Below are 18349 nucleotides of genomic sequence, written 5' to 3' on the forward strand. Positions count from 1 at the left end.
ATAAAAATTCTGAAGATGAAAGTGTAGATAAACGTATCATTCAGGCATTGAGATCTGATTATGGTCTTTCTGGTAAGCAACCTCTTCATTTGTCAAAATTGGAGTCTAGGATGGTTGATTTGGTTGATGGAGGGGAAGAATTTAAGAGGTGTTTTGTTCTTCAAGCTATGTCTAGCTTTTTAGCTCCTACTACTAATAGGACTGTTTATTGAAGTTGCTGAAAGCCGTTGAAAAAGTTGATGAAATTAAAACTTTTGATTGGTGTTCATATGTTTTAAAAAAGTTAAAGAAGGCTGTTCAGAAGTATAAGGATGATGAAAATGCTCAAAATGTTAGTGGTTGTTTGTTGGCTTTGCAAATTATGTATTTTCATCGTCTAAATTTTCAAGGTGAAAAGGAAAGTAGTACTCTTCCTTTAATTCAACATTGGACGGATGTAAAGATTAAGAAGCAAATTAAGTTAGAGATCAAAGCTGGTGGTTATGGGCAGGGACCATTGGATACTATTACATATCCTGTGTCACAGCTTAATTTTAGGGGAACTGTTTTTAAGCCAGCTCCTACTTTGGGTTATGGTAAGGGTCCTTCTACAAGTGGTACCACTGGTCGCATTGTTGCATTTGAGCTTCCAGAAGGTATTATGACCGATGAAGAAATTAAAAAAATTTCAACTGATGTAAGTGTTCTGTTTTCTTATATGTTTAGTTTAATGGAATTAGATTTCCTACTTATTTTATTATTTTTATTTGTAACATTTTTTTTTCATTGTTCATATGTTTGTAGGTTGTTCATGAAACGTTTCTTTTGTTTAAAAGAAATATGGATGTTTTATTATTTGTTCAGTCAACTGGTTTTCAAACCTTGAATGATCTGATTACTTCTCGCAGAAGTGTTTCATTATCTTCTGATGATTTTGTTTCAGTTTCTCAAACTGAACTGCTACTCTCTGATCCTCATTATTTGAAGATCTTAGATGGTTTAATTGATGAGTGTAATAAAATGAAGTCTGTACATGATATGTTTCGCGGTTTTTATGAACCTACAGAAGGTAACAAAGATTTTGTTCCTGAAAAAGAACCTGCACAAGATTTCAATGAAAATATTCCTAAGGATGATGACAATGGTCATGGAAAAATAGTTAATGAAGGCCTTAATGGTTCTGGACCTTCTGCTATCATTCCTGGTCCTACTCAAAATATTCCTGTCGGGCATATTGATCAAAATGAACCTCCTCGACTCAGAGCAAATAAATCTCTATGCTCTCTGGACTGTGGACATGTAGGTGTGCAGGTGCCTTTTGTAACTCTTTTTGTAAAGAGCAATGCTCGGATTTTCAAGAATTTGCCTCAGTTACATTTGGAAATTCTCGATTATTGTTTGCTGAAGGATGTTTCAATGGATAAGAAGTTAAGTGTCCTTTTTTATTATAATTATTTTTTTATCTGTTTTTTTCTTATATTTTTTTTTAATGTTGATCTTATTTTTTATTGTTTCAGTGAGAGCCTTGTTACTTTTGGAATGAACTTTTTAATTCCAAGAGAAGACATGGTGTCCCTTGTTGCTCCACTCAGGATTCAATGGTGCGTTATTGATTGCTTCTGTCTGTATTTGAATGAGAAAGCATGTTTTCAGGCTACTGGTCCTCGGAAATTCTTCTTCGGTGTTAGGCAGAGTGTAAGTTATTTCATTCCTTTTTTTATATCTTAACACATTTACTTTATATATATATTATTGAGATCTTATACTTTAATAGTTTTCATTCTTGCATGTTTGTGACAATATTGGCAAAGGTAACATATCTAGTGCTGTTAAGGATTTGCACGACATATGGGAAGGTTGGGTTAGCTATGAGAATCCAGAATGTAATATAATGGATGCTGATCTGGTATTTTTATTCTAAACTTAATGTAATAAATTTAAAAGAGTTCTCTTTATGATATGCTCTGTTTAAATCTCTTTAATTTTGCTGTTTCAGATCTATTTTCCTGTTCTTATTGAGAATCACTACATTTTGTATGTTATTGATCATACAAAAGAGTTGGTATATTATCTTGACAACATTATCTGGACTGATTCTGCTCTTGTTTATACAAAAGAATTGTGTTCAAAGATGGTATGTTTACGTTTGTTTTTTTTGTTATGTTACTGTTGATTCATTGTTTCCATTTTAACTTTTTTGATTTTAATGTATTCTAAACTTTTATATTTTATGTCAGTGTGTTCAAATGGGTGCTTTTCTTGGCAAAAGAAATCATCCAAAGAGTTCTCAGCTACCTTCTTATGGTTTTGAAGTTGTTGAGTTGGAATGGAGAAAAGAAAAAGTTGACAATTTGGACTGTGGGGTCTTTGTCATGTATCACATGCTCCATTTTGTTGGTGAATCGTTCAAATTCAATGATCTCAAAACAGTAATTATCTATATAGTTTCTGTAGTTTTTTCCTTTCTATTGCTTTTATTAATTACATATTGATAATTTTTATTTTTTTTGCTGATTTGAGATTAATGGAAGGAAATTTTTACGAGGAGAGATCTGTACCACACTGGTACTGTGTGATTTGAATGAATCTAGGAACGATGTGTTGTTAAAATTACACAAGTTCAATGAGAAGAAGAAAGATCCTGCTTATGTCAATGGAATTGAAGAAAGATTAAAGGCTGCAATTGCTGCAAAGAAGAAAAGAGAAACAGAAGAAAGAAAAATGGCAGCAGAAGCAGAAGCAAAGGCAGAGGGAGAAGAGGAAAAGAACAAAGGAAAAAGGGCAAAAAAGCAAGCAAAAAAGTTTACTCCTTCTAAATAGTGAAATAATTGATAGTTGTTAGCTGATTAGTTCAGGGGGTTTTTTTAACAATGAAAAAACTTAATGTATGTGCATACATTAAGTTTAATGATGTAATTAAACTTAGTTTAAAGTCTTTAGTTGTTTTTGGAATACTGATGTATGTGAATACATAAAGTAATTAAAAGGTTTATTTTTATGTTTTTTATGGGGTAACTTTTATGCAGAAAAGGGTAACTTTTATTTATAGAAAGGGTAACTTTTATTTATAGAAAGGGTAACTTTTAAGCAAGAAAAAGGTAGATTTTATTGTTAGAAATGGTAATTTTAGCAATGAAAAGGGTCACTTTTATGTAGAAAAAGGGTCACTTTTTTCTGTAAAATAAAAGGGTCAGGGGTTTTATGCATGAAAAGGATAACTTTTAGTGATAAAAAGGGTAACTTTTATTAACAGAAAGGGTAACTATTAGAAAAGAAAAGGTTGATTTAGTGGATAGAAAGGATAAAAAGGGTTACTTTTGTGGGTAGAAATAATAAGTTTATACATGATAAGGTATACTTTTGTGGGTAGATAGTGTAACTTTTATGCATGGAAAGGGTAACTTTTATTGATAAAAGGGTTAACTTTTATTAACAGAAAGGGTAACTATTGCCAAAGAAAAGGTTGATTTAGTGGATAGAAAGGATAACTTTTATGCATGAAAAGGGTTACTTTTATGCATGAAAAGGGTTACTTTTATGCATGAAAAGGGTTACTTTTATACGTTAAAAGGGTAACATAAGTTGATGTGTTCCAATAATTAAACATGTGCTAATAAAAGTGTCAATCACATTTTCATTAAACTAGTCATAGAGTAAAAAAACAAAAGAAAAATAGTTTAACAATACAAGGTATATTAATTTCGAAAAAAAAAATGTTCTAAAAAAAGATCTTAAAAGAGTCGTAAGTTAGGTGTCTTTGATCCAAATTCTGAATTTGGAGGTGGCAGTGCTGGTTTTCTTTTTCTCTTGCTTTTTTCAAGTCCTCCTTTTGCTCTCTTGCTTCTTCCTTTTGTTACAACCCTTTTAGGATCAAGAATTATTGGTACACATGTGCTTGTACTCGATGCTGAAGAAGCGTCAGTATTGCTTTGAGTGTTGTCTGCCACATCAGGAATGTTAGAAGCAGCTTCTGCACTTTCTTTCTGAGCAGCACTAGCAAGTAAGTCTTCCACCATTTTAAGACTGTTTCTGAAGCTTTCTTCCATAAATGCTCTTGTCTCTTCATTTTCTTGACTTTTTAAGATTAGATTGTAGTATTTCCTCATCATTGTTTGCCTCCATGGAATATATTGCTGTTTAGGATCCTGATTCTTCAACCTATCCCATGCCTCTGTTTTTGCAAACTTAGTCCATCTTTTTGAAACATACTTCTGGTATTCTTGTTACTGAATGCAAATGTAGAATTCTGATGCAATGATAACATAACCATTCAGATGCTTCAAAGTTTTTGCAAGTACACCATACAGTTTGGCTCTCTTGTATATAGTTTACTTGATGTGCAGACCATGGCTTGTCTTCTAGTGTTACTTGATAAAGTAGGAATTCTTCATTACTGCCTAACATCTGAACAGTTGTTGCCATAGAGTATCCAAACTCCTCTTCAAAATTTCTAAAGAGTGATAAAGTGAAAACCTGTACATCAAAATCATGTAGCTTCATTTAAATTGCCATATATTAGGTGTAATTTATGTACTTGTCAGTTAACTTTTTACCTGTGCAGCATGCTTTAGCATTCCAGATAGAGGCAATGAAGTGAATGCTATTGACTTGCTACAGGTAAACTCATCATATTTCTCTGTGCTTCTCCAACGATTAGTTGTCTTCTTAAATATGGTATAAAATTCTGTCAAAGTAGTTGCTTTACTTGCTCTGAATCCTATGGCATGATTAGTGCTTTCACTCCTTTGTGACGATAAGATCCCTGCTGAAAAGAAATCTCTACAAAGGACAGGACACCATTTGTCTTTCAACTCATACACTCTTTTGTACCAAGAGTGTTCTGTCAACTCATATTTTTGCAACATTGCTTGCCACTTTGCTTCGAATTCTTGTTCTGTCACACACATCTTTAAGCACTGGTTGAATGCAAATTTGAATTCTTTGTCTGTTTTAAGAGCTCCAAATCTGGTTATGGCATTTTGCTCCAAATGCCATATACAAAGTCTATGTCTTGTATTAGGAATCACCTGCATTGAAAATAAAGGGGTCACTTTATGCTGTTAAAAGGGTTACTTTATGCACTAAAAAGGGTAACTTTATGCAGCTAAAAGGGTAACTTTATGTGAAAAAGGAAAACTTTATTGTCATAGCTCAAATCTGTAAGATGTCAATATAAATCTTTTACCTCCAGTATAGCATTTGCCATTGCTTGGTCCTGGTCAGTGAATATTGAAGTTGGTTTTCTATCCTCCATAACTTTGAAGAAGGTTTGTAGTAACCACACAAATGAATCTGTCGTTTCATCCCCAATAAAAGCACAAGCAAACATACAATTATGCCAGTGGTTATTTATGCCAACAAATGGAGCACATATAAGATTATATTTGTTGGTTCTGTATGTTGTATCAAAGACAAGAACATCTCCATATATCCTATAGTCTTCTAGCATCATTGAATCTCTCCAAAAGATATTGCAAATTCTTCCTTCTTTGTCAAACTTCACTCTAAAAAAGAAGTTTGGATCCTCTGATTGTTCCTGACTTAAAATGTTCACTAAAGTTTGAGCATCTCCAGCCTCAATTTGTTCCATTCTTAACCTTGAGCAGAAATTCAGGTGATCTACAACACTATGGCCTATATTCTGTTCTCCTCCAGCCTCTGTAGCCATGTAATTGTAAGTGTCCATTGTAGTTAGACCTGAAGATTTCATTGTTTTGATTGTTACAACTATTTCCTCTGTCATTTTTCTTTCAGAACGATGCAAATAATGCCACTGTGGCTTTGTTAGCTCGTGGTTATGCTGAATAACATGAGCCACCACCTCAAACTGTCCTTCTTTATTCACTTTTGCTCTTATGCATGCCTTGCAATTTGATCTTGTAATGGATACTTGTCTTGGCTTTCTTGTTTTTACATTTACATCCTCTTCATCAACCATTTCAACTAACTTTGTTTTCTTCTGACCTGAATGTCTCTTTCCCTCAGCAGAACACACATAATTTTTCTCAGTTACTATTTTTGTGTGTTGTTTGAATCTAGTTGTATGTTTTCTTATTGAAAACCCCAGTATAGCAGCATGTTTTTCATACAATTCCAAAATTTCTTCAAAAGTTTCTCTTACCACACCAGCAAATGATCCTCTAAGATCTAAACCATAAGCATCAATTGGATTTGTATCTGTTATGTAATACAAACAAATCAGATAATAACCACAGACAGCATAAAAAAAAGGGTAACATTCGTTTGAAAATAGGGTAACTTTTATGCATGAAAAAGGTAACATTTAGGCATTGAAAGGGTTACTTTTTGCATACAATCTGAGTGTAACATTTGAGCATAAATAGGGTAACTTTTATGCATGAAAAAGGTAACATTTAGGTATTCAAAGGGTTACTTTTTGAATACAATCTGAATTTTCAGCATACAATCTGAGTGTAACATTTGAGCATAAATAGGGTCACTTTTAAGCATGAAAAGGGTAACATTTAGGCATTCAAAGGGTTACTTTTTGCATGCAATCTAAAAAGTTCTGCATTCAATCTGAGGGTAACATTTAGGCATAAGTATGGTCACGTTTATGCATGAAAAGGGTAACAATTATGTATTCAAAGGGTTACTTTTTGCATACAATCTCAAAAATTCGTAGAAATTACCTTCAGTTGCATCTGATTTGGTTGTTTGTTCTGAATTTGAATCAATTGATTTATCAGGAACCACTTGATTTTCTGCATTATGAATTGCGTCTTCTGCATTCTCAATTGCTTCATCTGCATTATCGATTGCTTCATCTGCATTGTCTGGATTGTTGAATATTGGTACGAATTCATCTCCAAAACAATTAGTTTCTTCTTCTTCTATAATCGAACGATTTAAATCGATTTCAAATTCAGTCTCAATTTGCCTCTGTTTTTGTAGCAATTCGTGAATGAGATTGCTGCAATTTGTTGTATCGAAAGTCGAATTCTCCATTGATGATCGAATTCTGTAATTTGTAAGTTTTCTCACTTTCTTTGTCCTTAATTGATGATCGAATTCTTCTATTTGTGCGTTTTCTCACCTTTTTTCTCCTCGATTGATGATCGATTTCTGCAATTTTTGCGTTTTCTAACCTTTTTTCTCCTCGATTGATGTTCGTTTTCTGCAATTTTTGCGATTTCTCACTTTCTCTCTCCTCAATGGATGATTGATAGCTGCGTTTTCTCACTTTCTCTCTCCTCCATGTTGTTCTGCGTTTTTTTTTATTTTTAGGTATTTGAAATTCTGCGATTTTTTTTTTTAAAAAAAAGCACGTGCGAAAACCTGATGTATAGTAAAAATACTGTACACCGGGTAGATGCAAATGGGTTTGTTAAACAAAAAGCAAATATTCGAATCAGCAATTAAATCCCTCCTCCTACATTCCTACTCCACTTGTTCTTCACTAACCCAGAAACTCTTCTACGACGTCGTCAGCCGCGTTGCCACCATAACCGCACTCGAAATTCCAACCCAGATTTCGTTCAAACCCAATTTTCGACCAAATTGACAAGTATCATGAAGAAACTGCATCGCTCTAATAGATGATAGTATAGACGTACGATTTGGTGATCTTATAAACGAATTTCAAATTTTCGGCAATTTATCATGTTTCATGGATGAACAAGTTGAGCAACCTTTTAATTTTAATTTTAATTTTCTGATTTTAGTTTTTTTTTCAATAATAATTAAATTAATGAATTAGTAAAATAAAAAATAATTTTTAAAAAATGATTTTTAATTAATTTAGGCATTTAAAAATAATTTTAAAATTAGCCAATAAGAATGTGCTACATGTCAAAGTTATGGTTGTCATTTTTCAAATGACTACCATAAAATCATCCAGTTTTGATAGATGCGGATGTGTTTTTATCAAGTATTAATCGTATTTTGGACTTCAAATGCAAAAGCAAGACCAAAAAACACAAAAAATTAATATAGTTCATTGACAATGTTTTCGTTAGGTCCATCATGCAAAAGAAATGAGTATTATAAATTGATCTTGTGGAAACTCATTAAGGAATTTGGATAGATTAAGGAATGAAGAGTCTATATGCTACGCTCCAAAACAAAAATGAGATAGACTCGTAAAATATACTTGAATACAACTTGTAGCTCAGTATAACATGTACCACAGATTTCAATTTTCACCCTAACTCACCAACTCGTGCTACATTACTTGAAACAAAAGTCTAATCCACATGTTTATCATTGTTATTTAACTGCAAATTCAATGTACATTGTTTTCCACAAAGTTTTATATATTAGTATATAGGAATTTTACAATGGGATATGTTAATAGTAATTGAATAAAGGATTTTTAGGAAATTTTGCAAAATAACACCACAAAATAGTCAAAAAATGGATTATAATATCACACAATTTTAAACTTTAATAATAACACCACAAAAAAAAATCCAGAAATTGGATTTCACCACCACTTAACCGGATTTTTTTTGATGGAATCCATTAGTGAGACCTACTATATATATATGGACACGTGTCAACAAGGCATTGGATTAAAATTAAGATAAATAAAAATGAAAAAAAGAAAAAACCCTAAACCCTAACCCAGCCACTAGCCCACCAATGGCCACCCTAACCCCCACTGTCAGCACACCCCACTGCCGCCATAGCCACCACCAGCCCTCACTCGGTCACCCCACCCTCCTCAACCAGCCCCGACAAACCCCATCGACCACCAGCTTCCTCGAAACCCCCACCCCATCCTTCCCCCACCCGTGCCGTTCGACCCCCAGCCGCAACTCCCTAAACCCTAACCACCACCAAAAACGGCCACTAACGATTGAGAACGGGCGATTTAGGGCCTGAGTGGTCAAATTTTACCCTAAGTCGGTCGATTTCGACCGCTAGTTGCTAATTTTGTTTTGGGGAGTAAGAAAAACGGTGATAGGCTAGTGGCTATCGGTTTTGAGTGGGAAAGGGAGGAGGGTTCCAGTGGCTATCGATTTTGAGTAGGGGAAAGGGAGGAGGGTTTCGGTGGCCGTTGGTGTGTCCGACGTGGTGCAGGTTCCGATGGCTGTGGGTGTGTCGGAAATAGGGGAGTTCCGACAGGGAAAAGGGTGACAGGTGGTGGGGACGGGTGGTTGAGGTTAATTTTGGGGTTTTTTTTCTTTTTAAAATTTTTCTTTTTTTAATCAATAATATAGTGACACGTGGCAGCGTGGACCCCACTTAACGGATTCCATCCAAAAATCCGTTAAGTGGCGGTGAAATTCAATTTTTGGGTTTTTTTTTGTGGTGTTATAATAAAAGTTTTAGATTTTGTGGTGTTATAATCAATTTTTTGACAATTTTGTGGTGTTATAAGTCAAAAACTCCTAAATTTTAATGATATCTTGAATAATTTAAATTCAAATGTTGGAAGAATGACCATCAAATTAAACTTCAACTATGTCTAAACAAACACTTATTAGACTATAGCCTTGTTTTATTTGGACTTACTTTAAGTTTAGTTCAGTTTAATTTAGCTTACCTTAATTAATTATTCTACTTCACACGAGTATAGCTCAAATTTAGTTTAAAAGAACGTGGCCTATATCTCACTTACACATGCTAGTTTGTGCAGACTTTCATTGACACATCTACTTTGACATAACTTTCATTGGACATTTACTTTGGCATCAATTCTCTCATATAGAATAAAGTCAGTAAACAATTATAAACTTGTAACAACAAAATCATTAAAACAATTTAATAAGGGACCCATACCTGCGGGTATATGGAGTATTCGTTTTTGTGAATTGAAAGTAGAGACATGAAGAGTACAAAAACTAAGAATAACGGGATGAAAGGGAAAAGCGAGTAGAGTATAGAAAAACAAATTTTCAATAACAAGGATTACGAATCATATCAGTCAGCTTAAAAATGATATACACCAAAGTATTAAAATCTGTATTTTCAATTATTACGAAGTATATACATACATAATTGAGTAATCAGTACCGAAATTGGTACCCAATAGCTTTCGAATTTGGATCCAGTCCAACTGATTTTGGAATCCCTTAGCTTATTTCAAAAGAAACCATTATAACAAAATCTTATGGCCACAACTTCCACTTCCTCAACCTAATCTCCCTTCTCTACCTTGTCTAGCTCTCTAACAAAGCTTTATTCGAAGATCATCCAATATTAAGATTTAAAGTATTCGGTAAACCGAAGTTAATAATTATTATAAAGTAAATAATTATTAATAATTATTTACTTCTAATTCATAATAAAGTATTCGGTGAACCGAAGTTAAAACCCATAACTAAAACCCTATTTTATAATTTCGTGATAACTTATTGAGTTAAATACAAGTATAATACAATATTACACCTGAATATTCGATGTATATTCATACTATACTAGGTTAAGTAATTTACCGATCAACACAACTCGGGATAGCAGGCTCGACAATTTGAGAATCGAGAGATAAAGTTTTCCCTTTCATCTCATGTGCACCCGATAAAATATCATAATTTGATTCTCCATATAACAACACAGCTGAAAAACGAGTCTTAAACATCTCTCCTTCAGAGTGTTGAACCCCAATCAGATCTCTACCTCTATTTTCTCTCTCCTTGAGAGCTTTCAACGCTCAGCTACTCGCCATGGCAATGGCGATTAGGGTTTCTCTTCTCTTCTTCCTCTTCCTTTCTTCTTCCTTACTCGTTTTCTCTCTCTACGAAGATCAAGCAGGTCTCGCTGACTGGTAATTTTGATTTCTCTTTCCTAATTCAATTCATTCAACTCAGTTTTCATCTTGTTTCAATTTTTCTGAATTTCATGGTGTTTTTTTCGCATTAATCGCAGGCATCAGCAATACTTAGGGAAAGTAAAGCAAGCAGTTTTCCATACTCCGAAAGCGGGGAGGAAGAGGCTTGTAGTGTCCACTGAAGAGAGTGTTATCGCATCTCTTGATCTTCGCCGCGGCGAGATTTGTAAGTTGTTTGGAATTGATTGAATTGTGATATTGTATTGAATGGTTAAAAGTTAGATTTTGTTTTGATTTTGATTGGTGATTTTGTTGTTAGTTTGGAGGCATGTTCTTGGGGAGAATGATCGAATTGATCACATTGATATCGCCCTTGGGAAATGTAAGTGTTTCGCTGTTGTATTCGATTCGGTTGAGCTTTTTTGTGATGCAATTTCTGGATTATTAGTTGTGAGTAAGTTGATTGGAATTGCAATTTAATTGGAATATTTTGAGTTTTATGATGTTGACTATTGTATTTATATTGTAGTAGATGTGCAATGAGTTAACTAGAAGATATCTTAAACCCTGTAGTAAGTGATTTTGTGATCGAACGTGAATTTACTGTGCTGTGGATGTTGACTTTGAACTTCTTGTCTTTTGGGCTGAATTTTAGGGTTTTATTATTTTGGAATTCTAGTTTGTATATTTGTAAGTGATCAGATTGTGCAACCTTTTTGATTTGTCGAGAGATGATCGGCACATAGAGAGTAAACACAGAGTCCAACTTTTTTGCAAGAACTTTGGAAGGTGGACTCTCTTAGTCCATTCTCTGAGATGGGTTGAGTGTTTACTATTTTTAGTGGGTGACAGTGAATGTTCTATTGGTAATACACTGCAAAAAAAATTAAAAGAAAAAAAGCTAGGAAGATTGTATTATGTTGCTGATATCAAACAGGAACAACAATCGTTAACATATGTATTTCTGTTTTAATTTTTGTCCAGATGTGATTACACTCTCATCAAAGGGAAGTATCATTAGAGCATGGAATCTTCCCGATGGGCAGATGGTGTGGGAGTCATTCCTTGTTGGCAAGAAATTATCAGAATCTTCATTGTTGACAGTGGTTGGTCATAACATTTCCTCATTATATAATGTTGTAGATTTAACTTCTGCTGTCTGCTATAGCCGCTGAATTGTGTCCATTGTGTTCTTGATTTTCTAGCTTAATGATCTTGGCTGAAATATCTGGTAACATCAAAGTTTCTCCGTTTCGTGTAGCATTTCGATTGGTTTTGTTTATCTTTACTGCCCCAAAAATTTTGGTATTTTTGCACATGAACATATCATATAGCCATCTAATAACATTTACTTGATTCTGTCATGCAGACTGATTTGAAGGTGGAGCGTGATAATTTAATCCTTGTTTATAGTAATGATTGCCTTCATGCAATTTCAAGTGTAGATGGTGCAGTCCTCTGGAATATTGAACTTAAAAGGTTGAATTTTTTATCTAGTTTAGTTTCTATGCCTTAATTGTCCAAAAGCTAATGTTCTTAACTTCATATTTTATATGCCAACTTTTCTTGCCAGTGTGGAGCTTCAACAATTAATCAAGCCTGTTAGTGGTGATGTCATGTATGCTGTAGGAATTTCAGGCTCCTCTAAGTTACATGCCTATAGATTCAATATCAAGACCGGTGAGTTACTAAATCAAGATGTTGTAGACTTTCCTGGTGGACTCTCTGGTGAAATATCTCTCGTCTCTAGTGAAATCTTAGTAGCTCTGGATGCAAGTCGCACAGAACTGGTACTAATAAGCTTAAAAGATGGGAAAATCAGTTTCCAGAAGACAAATATTCATGATCTTGTTCCTCAATTTTCTGGGGAAGCGGCTTTGTTACCCGTTAACCTGGAAGGGATATTTGCTGTAAAGAGCAATTCTTATATAGTATTTTTGAGAGTAAATGACCAAAGCAAGCTTGAGGTTGTGGACAAAATTGAGGATTCTTCTGCTGTTAGTGGTGCTCTTTCATTCAAAGAAGATCAGCTAGCTTTTGGAATTGTTCAACAAGGGGGTAGTCAAATTCATCTCACAGTGAAGCTTGGTAGTGATTATAGTACCGATATTTTGAAAGAAAGCATCCAGATTGATCCTAATCGAGGGACTGTTCAGAAGGTTTTCATTAATAATTATATCCGTGCCGACAGATCTTATGGGTTTAGAGCATTAGTTGTGATGGAAGATCACTCTGTATCATTATTGCAACAAGGTAATATTGTTTGGAGTAGGGAAGATGGGCTTGCTTCAATTGTAGATGTCACGACTTCGGAACTCCCCCTAGAAAAGAAAGGTGTGTCAGTTGCCAAAGTCGAGCAGGGTCTTCTTGAGTGGCTGAAGGTATGCATTTTATTGTTGGTTTATTTTTATAATTGAGAGCTAGGCGCGGCAGTAAATAATTAGTTGTGTGATTTAATCTTGTAAATGGTCATTGCATATATAATCATTCCAGGGTTTAGTCTTTATTGCTTTTGCACTATTGCTAAGTCTGCAATACCACAAGTGTCTAGTGCTGCATGTTTGAATAACTTTGCTTTAAATGACTTATTTTGACATCAACTCACTCAGTAATCAAATCACACTAGTTTTATTTCTGTTAGATTGTCTTCCCCTTTTTTTTTTTTTTTTTTTTTTTTTTTTTGGGGGTGGGGGGTGGGGATGGTGTCTACATGAAAGGGCCCATTTCAAAAAGTGACCGTCCCCTTATCCCCTCCTCATTGGCAACCAAAAAAGTGAATATATCATGAATGACAGTATTTGTGACAAAATGATTGTTTTATATATCTTCTTCCTCTCCTAAAGAGAAGCCTTTGTGAATGAAGGCCTTTTATTTTTGGTTTGAAAATGGACTTTGAGAAATAAGTATGCTATTTACCGGTCTCATCAACCAACTTGCCAGGAGACTGCATTGGCTTTCTGTTGTTCCACAATTCTTGCGGCAGGCAAGTCTTATACGGAATTTTCTACATTTGTGTTATTTAGCTGATTAACTTACATGACACAGGGACACATGTTGAAGCTTAAAGGTACTCTGATGCTTGCAAGCGCTGAAGATATGGTTTCCATCCAGGCATTGAGGTTACAAAGTTCCGAGAAAAGCAAATTGACCCGAGATCATAATGGTTTCAGGAAGTTGCTAATAGTGCTGACTAAATCTGGGAAAGTTTATGCATTGCACACTGGAGATGGAAGAGTTGTTTGGTCTACTTTTCTGCCTAACTTGCGCAAGTCTGATACATGTGAAAATCCTGTAGCTCTTAATCTGTACCAGTGGCAGGTTCCTCATCATCATGCTATGGATGAGAATCCAGCTGTTCTTGTTGTTGGCCGCTGTGGGAATGGAATTGATGCACCTGGCATTCTTTCAATTGTTGATACCTACTCAGGGAAGGAGCTTAGCTCTCTGAGCTTGACTCATTCTGTTGTTGATGTCATTCCATTGCCATTTGCTGATTCAACAGAAAAGCGTCTTCATTTAATAGTAGATGTAGATAGAAATCTGCATTTATACCCTAAGACTCCTGAAGCTGCTGTCATATTTGAGCGTGAGTATATTAATGTGTACTGGTACTCTGTTGATGCTGAAAATAACATGTTGAGAGGACATGGATTAAAGAGCAAATGTATGAGCGAGATAGCTGATGAATTTTGCTTCAGCTCAAGGGATTTGTGGTCGATTGTATTCCCTTCGGACTCGGAAAAGATAATTGCTACCGTTGCTAGGAAAGCAAGTGAGGTATGGTTTTCGTATATATTTTATTATTTTTTCGATTGGAAGGAGGGGATTGAATGTTGGTTTGATCTTTGTAGGAATTTTTATTCGGTAAATGTATATTGTGTTGCTCGTCTGATATGGATTCTAAAAAATGTTTGCTCTTCTGTAGGTGGTACACACTCAAGCTAAAGTAATGGCAGATCGAAATGTGCTATTCAAATATATTTCCAAAAATTTGTTATTTGTTGCTACTGTTGCACCCAAAGGTGCTGGTGAAATTGGATCAGTGACCCCAGATGAGTCATGGTTGGTTGTGTACCTTATAGATACCGTGACTGGGCGGATATTACACCGCGTGACGCATCATGGCTCACAGGGTCCTGTTCGTGCAGTAAGTTGAATACAGATTTTTCCTCCCTATGACATTAGTTCTCTTAGAGTCTTAGTAATGTCAAACCTCTGTTCTTATATGCCTCTTTTTTTTTTTTTTTTTGGCTGTATCCTCTTGAAGGTTTTCAGTGAGAACTGGGTTGTCTACCACTATTTTAATCTCAGGGCTAACCGATATGAAATTTCAGTGATTGAAATCTATGATCAATCCCGAGCGGTATTATTTCAAACTTTTATAAGTGCTTATTGTATATGCAATTTCAATCGGCTTATATGAGTTATATACTTATACGACCCATTCATGTTTTCTGATATTCTTTATATATTCAGGACATCAAGAATGTTTGGAAGCTCATTCTTGGGAAGCATAATCTTACCTCACCAGTTTCATCATACTCTCGACCAGAAATTATGACAAAATCGCAAACTTACTTTTTCACCCATTCTGTGAAGACAGTATCCGTAACATTGACTGCTAAAGGAATAACAGCAAAACAACTTCTAATAGGAACTGTTGGCGATCAGGTTAGGCTCGGTGTTACGTGCTATTAAGGCTCTAACAACTGCTGTGGGCTAATTATGTTGATTTTGTGCTATATCTTCAATAGGTTTTGGCTCTTGACAAGCGCTTTCTTGACCCTCGTCGGTCTGCAAAACCAACCCCAACTGAATTGGAAGATGGAATTATACCTCTTACAGATGCGTTGCCAATCAATCCACAGGTATATCATAGGCAATTGGTTGATTGCTTTTTTTATTTTTGCATATAGTATACCACATTGATGCATGAAGCCCCAAATCCCTTTAGATGTGTGATTGAATTGAGAATTTGGAGGGGAGGGACTGGGGAAATAAAGAAGGCAATAGACAAGGACTTCATTTTCCCTCGTTGGATACAAAAAATGGGAAGAAAATTGAAGGGGGCCATTTTCCTCCCATTTAATAAACCAAATACTCGAAAGATAATACAAGTCCATTCCTTCCCCTGCCTCACTTTCACTCTTCTTTCTTTTGCACTTTGATTTGAATTTCTAATGCTGCTGTAGAATTATGTTGTACTCGTATAAGATAATAAGGCTGAGTGCCCTGTAGATTTTTGTTTATGGAAGCTAAATTAACAAAAATTGTCCCCCCCCCCCCCTCCAACACACTCAAGCCCCTATCCCAATTTGCTGATGCTCAAACTCGTATAACTATCAGGATTTAATTGCAGACATGCAGGAGCCTTTTGTAGTGTATCTGTCCCATTTTTGCTAGTCATTTACACTGAATTATATATAGGGGTTTCTCATGTATCTTATAATGCTGTTTTGCAGTCTTATGTGACACATGCACTCAAAGTGGAAGGTCTTAGAGGCATAATTTCTGTACCTGCCAAGCTAGAGTCCACTACCCTCGTCTTTGCGTATGGAGCTGATTTGTATTTAACCCGACTTGCTCCCTCAAAAACTTACGACTCCCTGACAGACGAGTTCAGCTATGCATTACTTCTCTTAACCATAGTTGTGCTTGTGGCAGCAATCTTTGTCACCTGGATCATGTCTGAGCGCAAAGACTTGAGAGATAAGTGGAGGTGATTTCCCCATGTCACACTTTACATTTTGCATTCTTTAAACAGCGTTTTCTCCTGTAACTTTTAACAAATTTTGTAGCATTATATTCTCGAGGTAGCCCATTGTCGTTGTAAATCTAGAAGCACTGGAGGGTATTTTCACATTATAAGATTTTACTCACACAGTTGAACCAAATTGTAGTTAGAATCACTATCTTGTTTTTGACATCAAAATTCATTAGTTGACACTAGCTAGAGTTTATCCTATGTTTACAATTTGCAATGTGGAATGCTCTATTTTCGGTTGCCATTATCTTGTTTGAGCAATTTGCTCAATAATTGGCCAATCTTCTAGTTCAAGGCTGTCTAACAATTATGATATGGAGTACTTCTTATATGATTTTTTTAGCTAATTAAGGATGACTATAATTGTGAATTTATTTGCTAATACAGAGTAAATGATTTGTCCAGTCAATGTCGTTCTATAAAATGTTTGGTTGGATTTGTTAATTGGCTTTAAAATGACATTTCATGACATGATTTTTTGTGCGGAATATCTTTATTCAGATTTTGCAAGCAACTTTGACTAGTCTAATGCAAGCTCCTTTCAATTCCCAAAATTACCATCCCTTGGTAAAATTCTATACCATTTACCCAAAACTCTCCTCCATTACCATCACAACCTTTGAACTGCCTGGCCCAGCGTCCCGTCTCTCTTTATCAAGCACGACCTTAGAATGGCACCTTATGAAAAGGGCAGGAAGGTGTATGCCTTATTCAAAGGCGGTACATAATCCGTGGCAATCCTTAGTGTACCATTTCAATTAAGTGAACTAATCAAGGACACTATAAGCATCATCCTAGAGTTGGTAAGATTTTACAAAATTCCCGTCAGCACGAGTCTAGGGATCTGTTAAAATACCTTATCGATCTCAACTGATTAGCTAGCAGTACAGTCGTATACATCTAAAATTCATGTAGAGCTTGCACATGGAGGACTAGTAGTATTGTACTATTGTGAACTAGCCACCCACATAAAATGAGGGGAAAGAAAACTTGCACCTTTTTGTTATGCAAGAGATAACCTTAATAAATTACTAGGGGTGGGACTTTTCAAACCGAACCGTAAAACCGTCCGTTATCGAACCGAACCATCACGGATCGAACTGTTTATAAACCGCTAGTTTTAAACCGAAAACCGAACTGAACCGTATAATGTCAAACCGAAACCGAACCAAACCGATTAATGTTAACCCGTTACGAACCGTAAACCGATAACAAACCAAACCGTTTATAAACCGAAACCGTTTGAACCGATTAATGTTAACCCGCTAACTGTTTAAACCGAACCGATTATAAACCGAAACCGTTTGAATAGTAGGAAAAAAACCGTTTAAATCGAACCATTTACAACCCGCTAACCGTTTACACCAAACCGTTGTAACCTGTTAAGCCGTTTAAACCGAACTATTTTCAAACCGCAACCCGTTTAAACCGATCCGATTACAAACTGTTTAAAACAAACCGTTTACAACCCGTTCCATTCAAATTGGACTATTTACAGCCTTTAACAATTTGTTAGAATTCCACGAATACATTTGATGTTTAATGTAGTTTAACAGTACAATTTTTTGTACGTATAATTATTAATTTAAATTTATAAATTTTTTTGCTATTATAAAATTAAAATTATATTCTTGCATTACTAAATTAGGAGTTATAAATTGAATAAAAAAATTATAAAAAATCTGGCCACCCACCCAATCCAACACCCTCCACCTACCCACCACCGTAACCCACCCTAACACCACCCCCGCCGTCACCCCAGACTCACCCTATCACCACCACATCCCACCACCGTCACCCCAGACCCACCCTAACACTACCCCCACCCACCACCGTTACCGTAACCCACCTCCACCCCACCACCGTTACCG

The 18349-nt window shown here is 35.4% G+C and overlaps 2 protein-coding genes across 2 annotated transcripts; one reads left to right on the top strand and one right to left on the bottom strand.

Annotated features, from left to right (window-relative positions):
* Nucleotides 1–3710: 3710 nt before the first annotated feature.
* LOC110711404 (protein FAR1-RELATED SEQUENCE 5-like) lies at nt 3711–6948 on the bottom strand. The gene is made up of 6 exons (XM_021889782.1): nt 6694–6948; nt 6283–6328; nt 5165–6156; nt 4533–5006; nt 4312–4452; nt 3711–4190 (listed from the first exon to the last, which is right to left on the bottom strand). Exons 1-6 carry the CDS (start codon nt 6946–6948, stop codon nt 3711–3713), a joined length of 2388 nt encoding a protein of 795 aa, XP_021745474.1.
* Nucleotides 6949–10420: 3472 nt separating this feature from the next.
* On the top strand, nt 10421–16751 carry LOC110711423 (ER membrane protein complex subunit 1-like). The gene is made up of 12 exons (XM_021889801.1): nt 10421–10711; nt 10813–10940; nt 11034–11096; nt 11699–11820; nt 12084–12193; nt 12288–13095; nt 13760–14491; nt 14640–14861; nt 14982–15077; nt 15191–15385; nt 15469–15582; nt 16177–16751. The coding sequence occupies exons 1-12, from the start codon at nt 10611–10613 to the stop codon at nt 16435–16437; spliced, it is 2952 nt and encodes a 983-aa protein (XP_021745493.1). The 5' UTR covers nt 10421–10610; the 3' UTR covers nt 16438–16751.
* The last annotated feature ends 1598 nt before the right edge of the window (nt 16752–18349 follow it).

The sequence above is a fragment of the Chenopodium quinoa genome, unplaced genomic scaffold, assembly GCF_001683475.1.
Source record: "Chenopodium quinoa cultivar QQ74 unplaced genomic scaffold, ASM168347v1, whole genome shotgun sequence".
In the NCBI taxonomy this organism is placed as follows: Eukaryota; Viridiplantae; Streptophyta; class Magnoliopsida; order Caryophyllales; family Amaranthaceae; genus Chenopodium; species Chenopodium quinoa.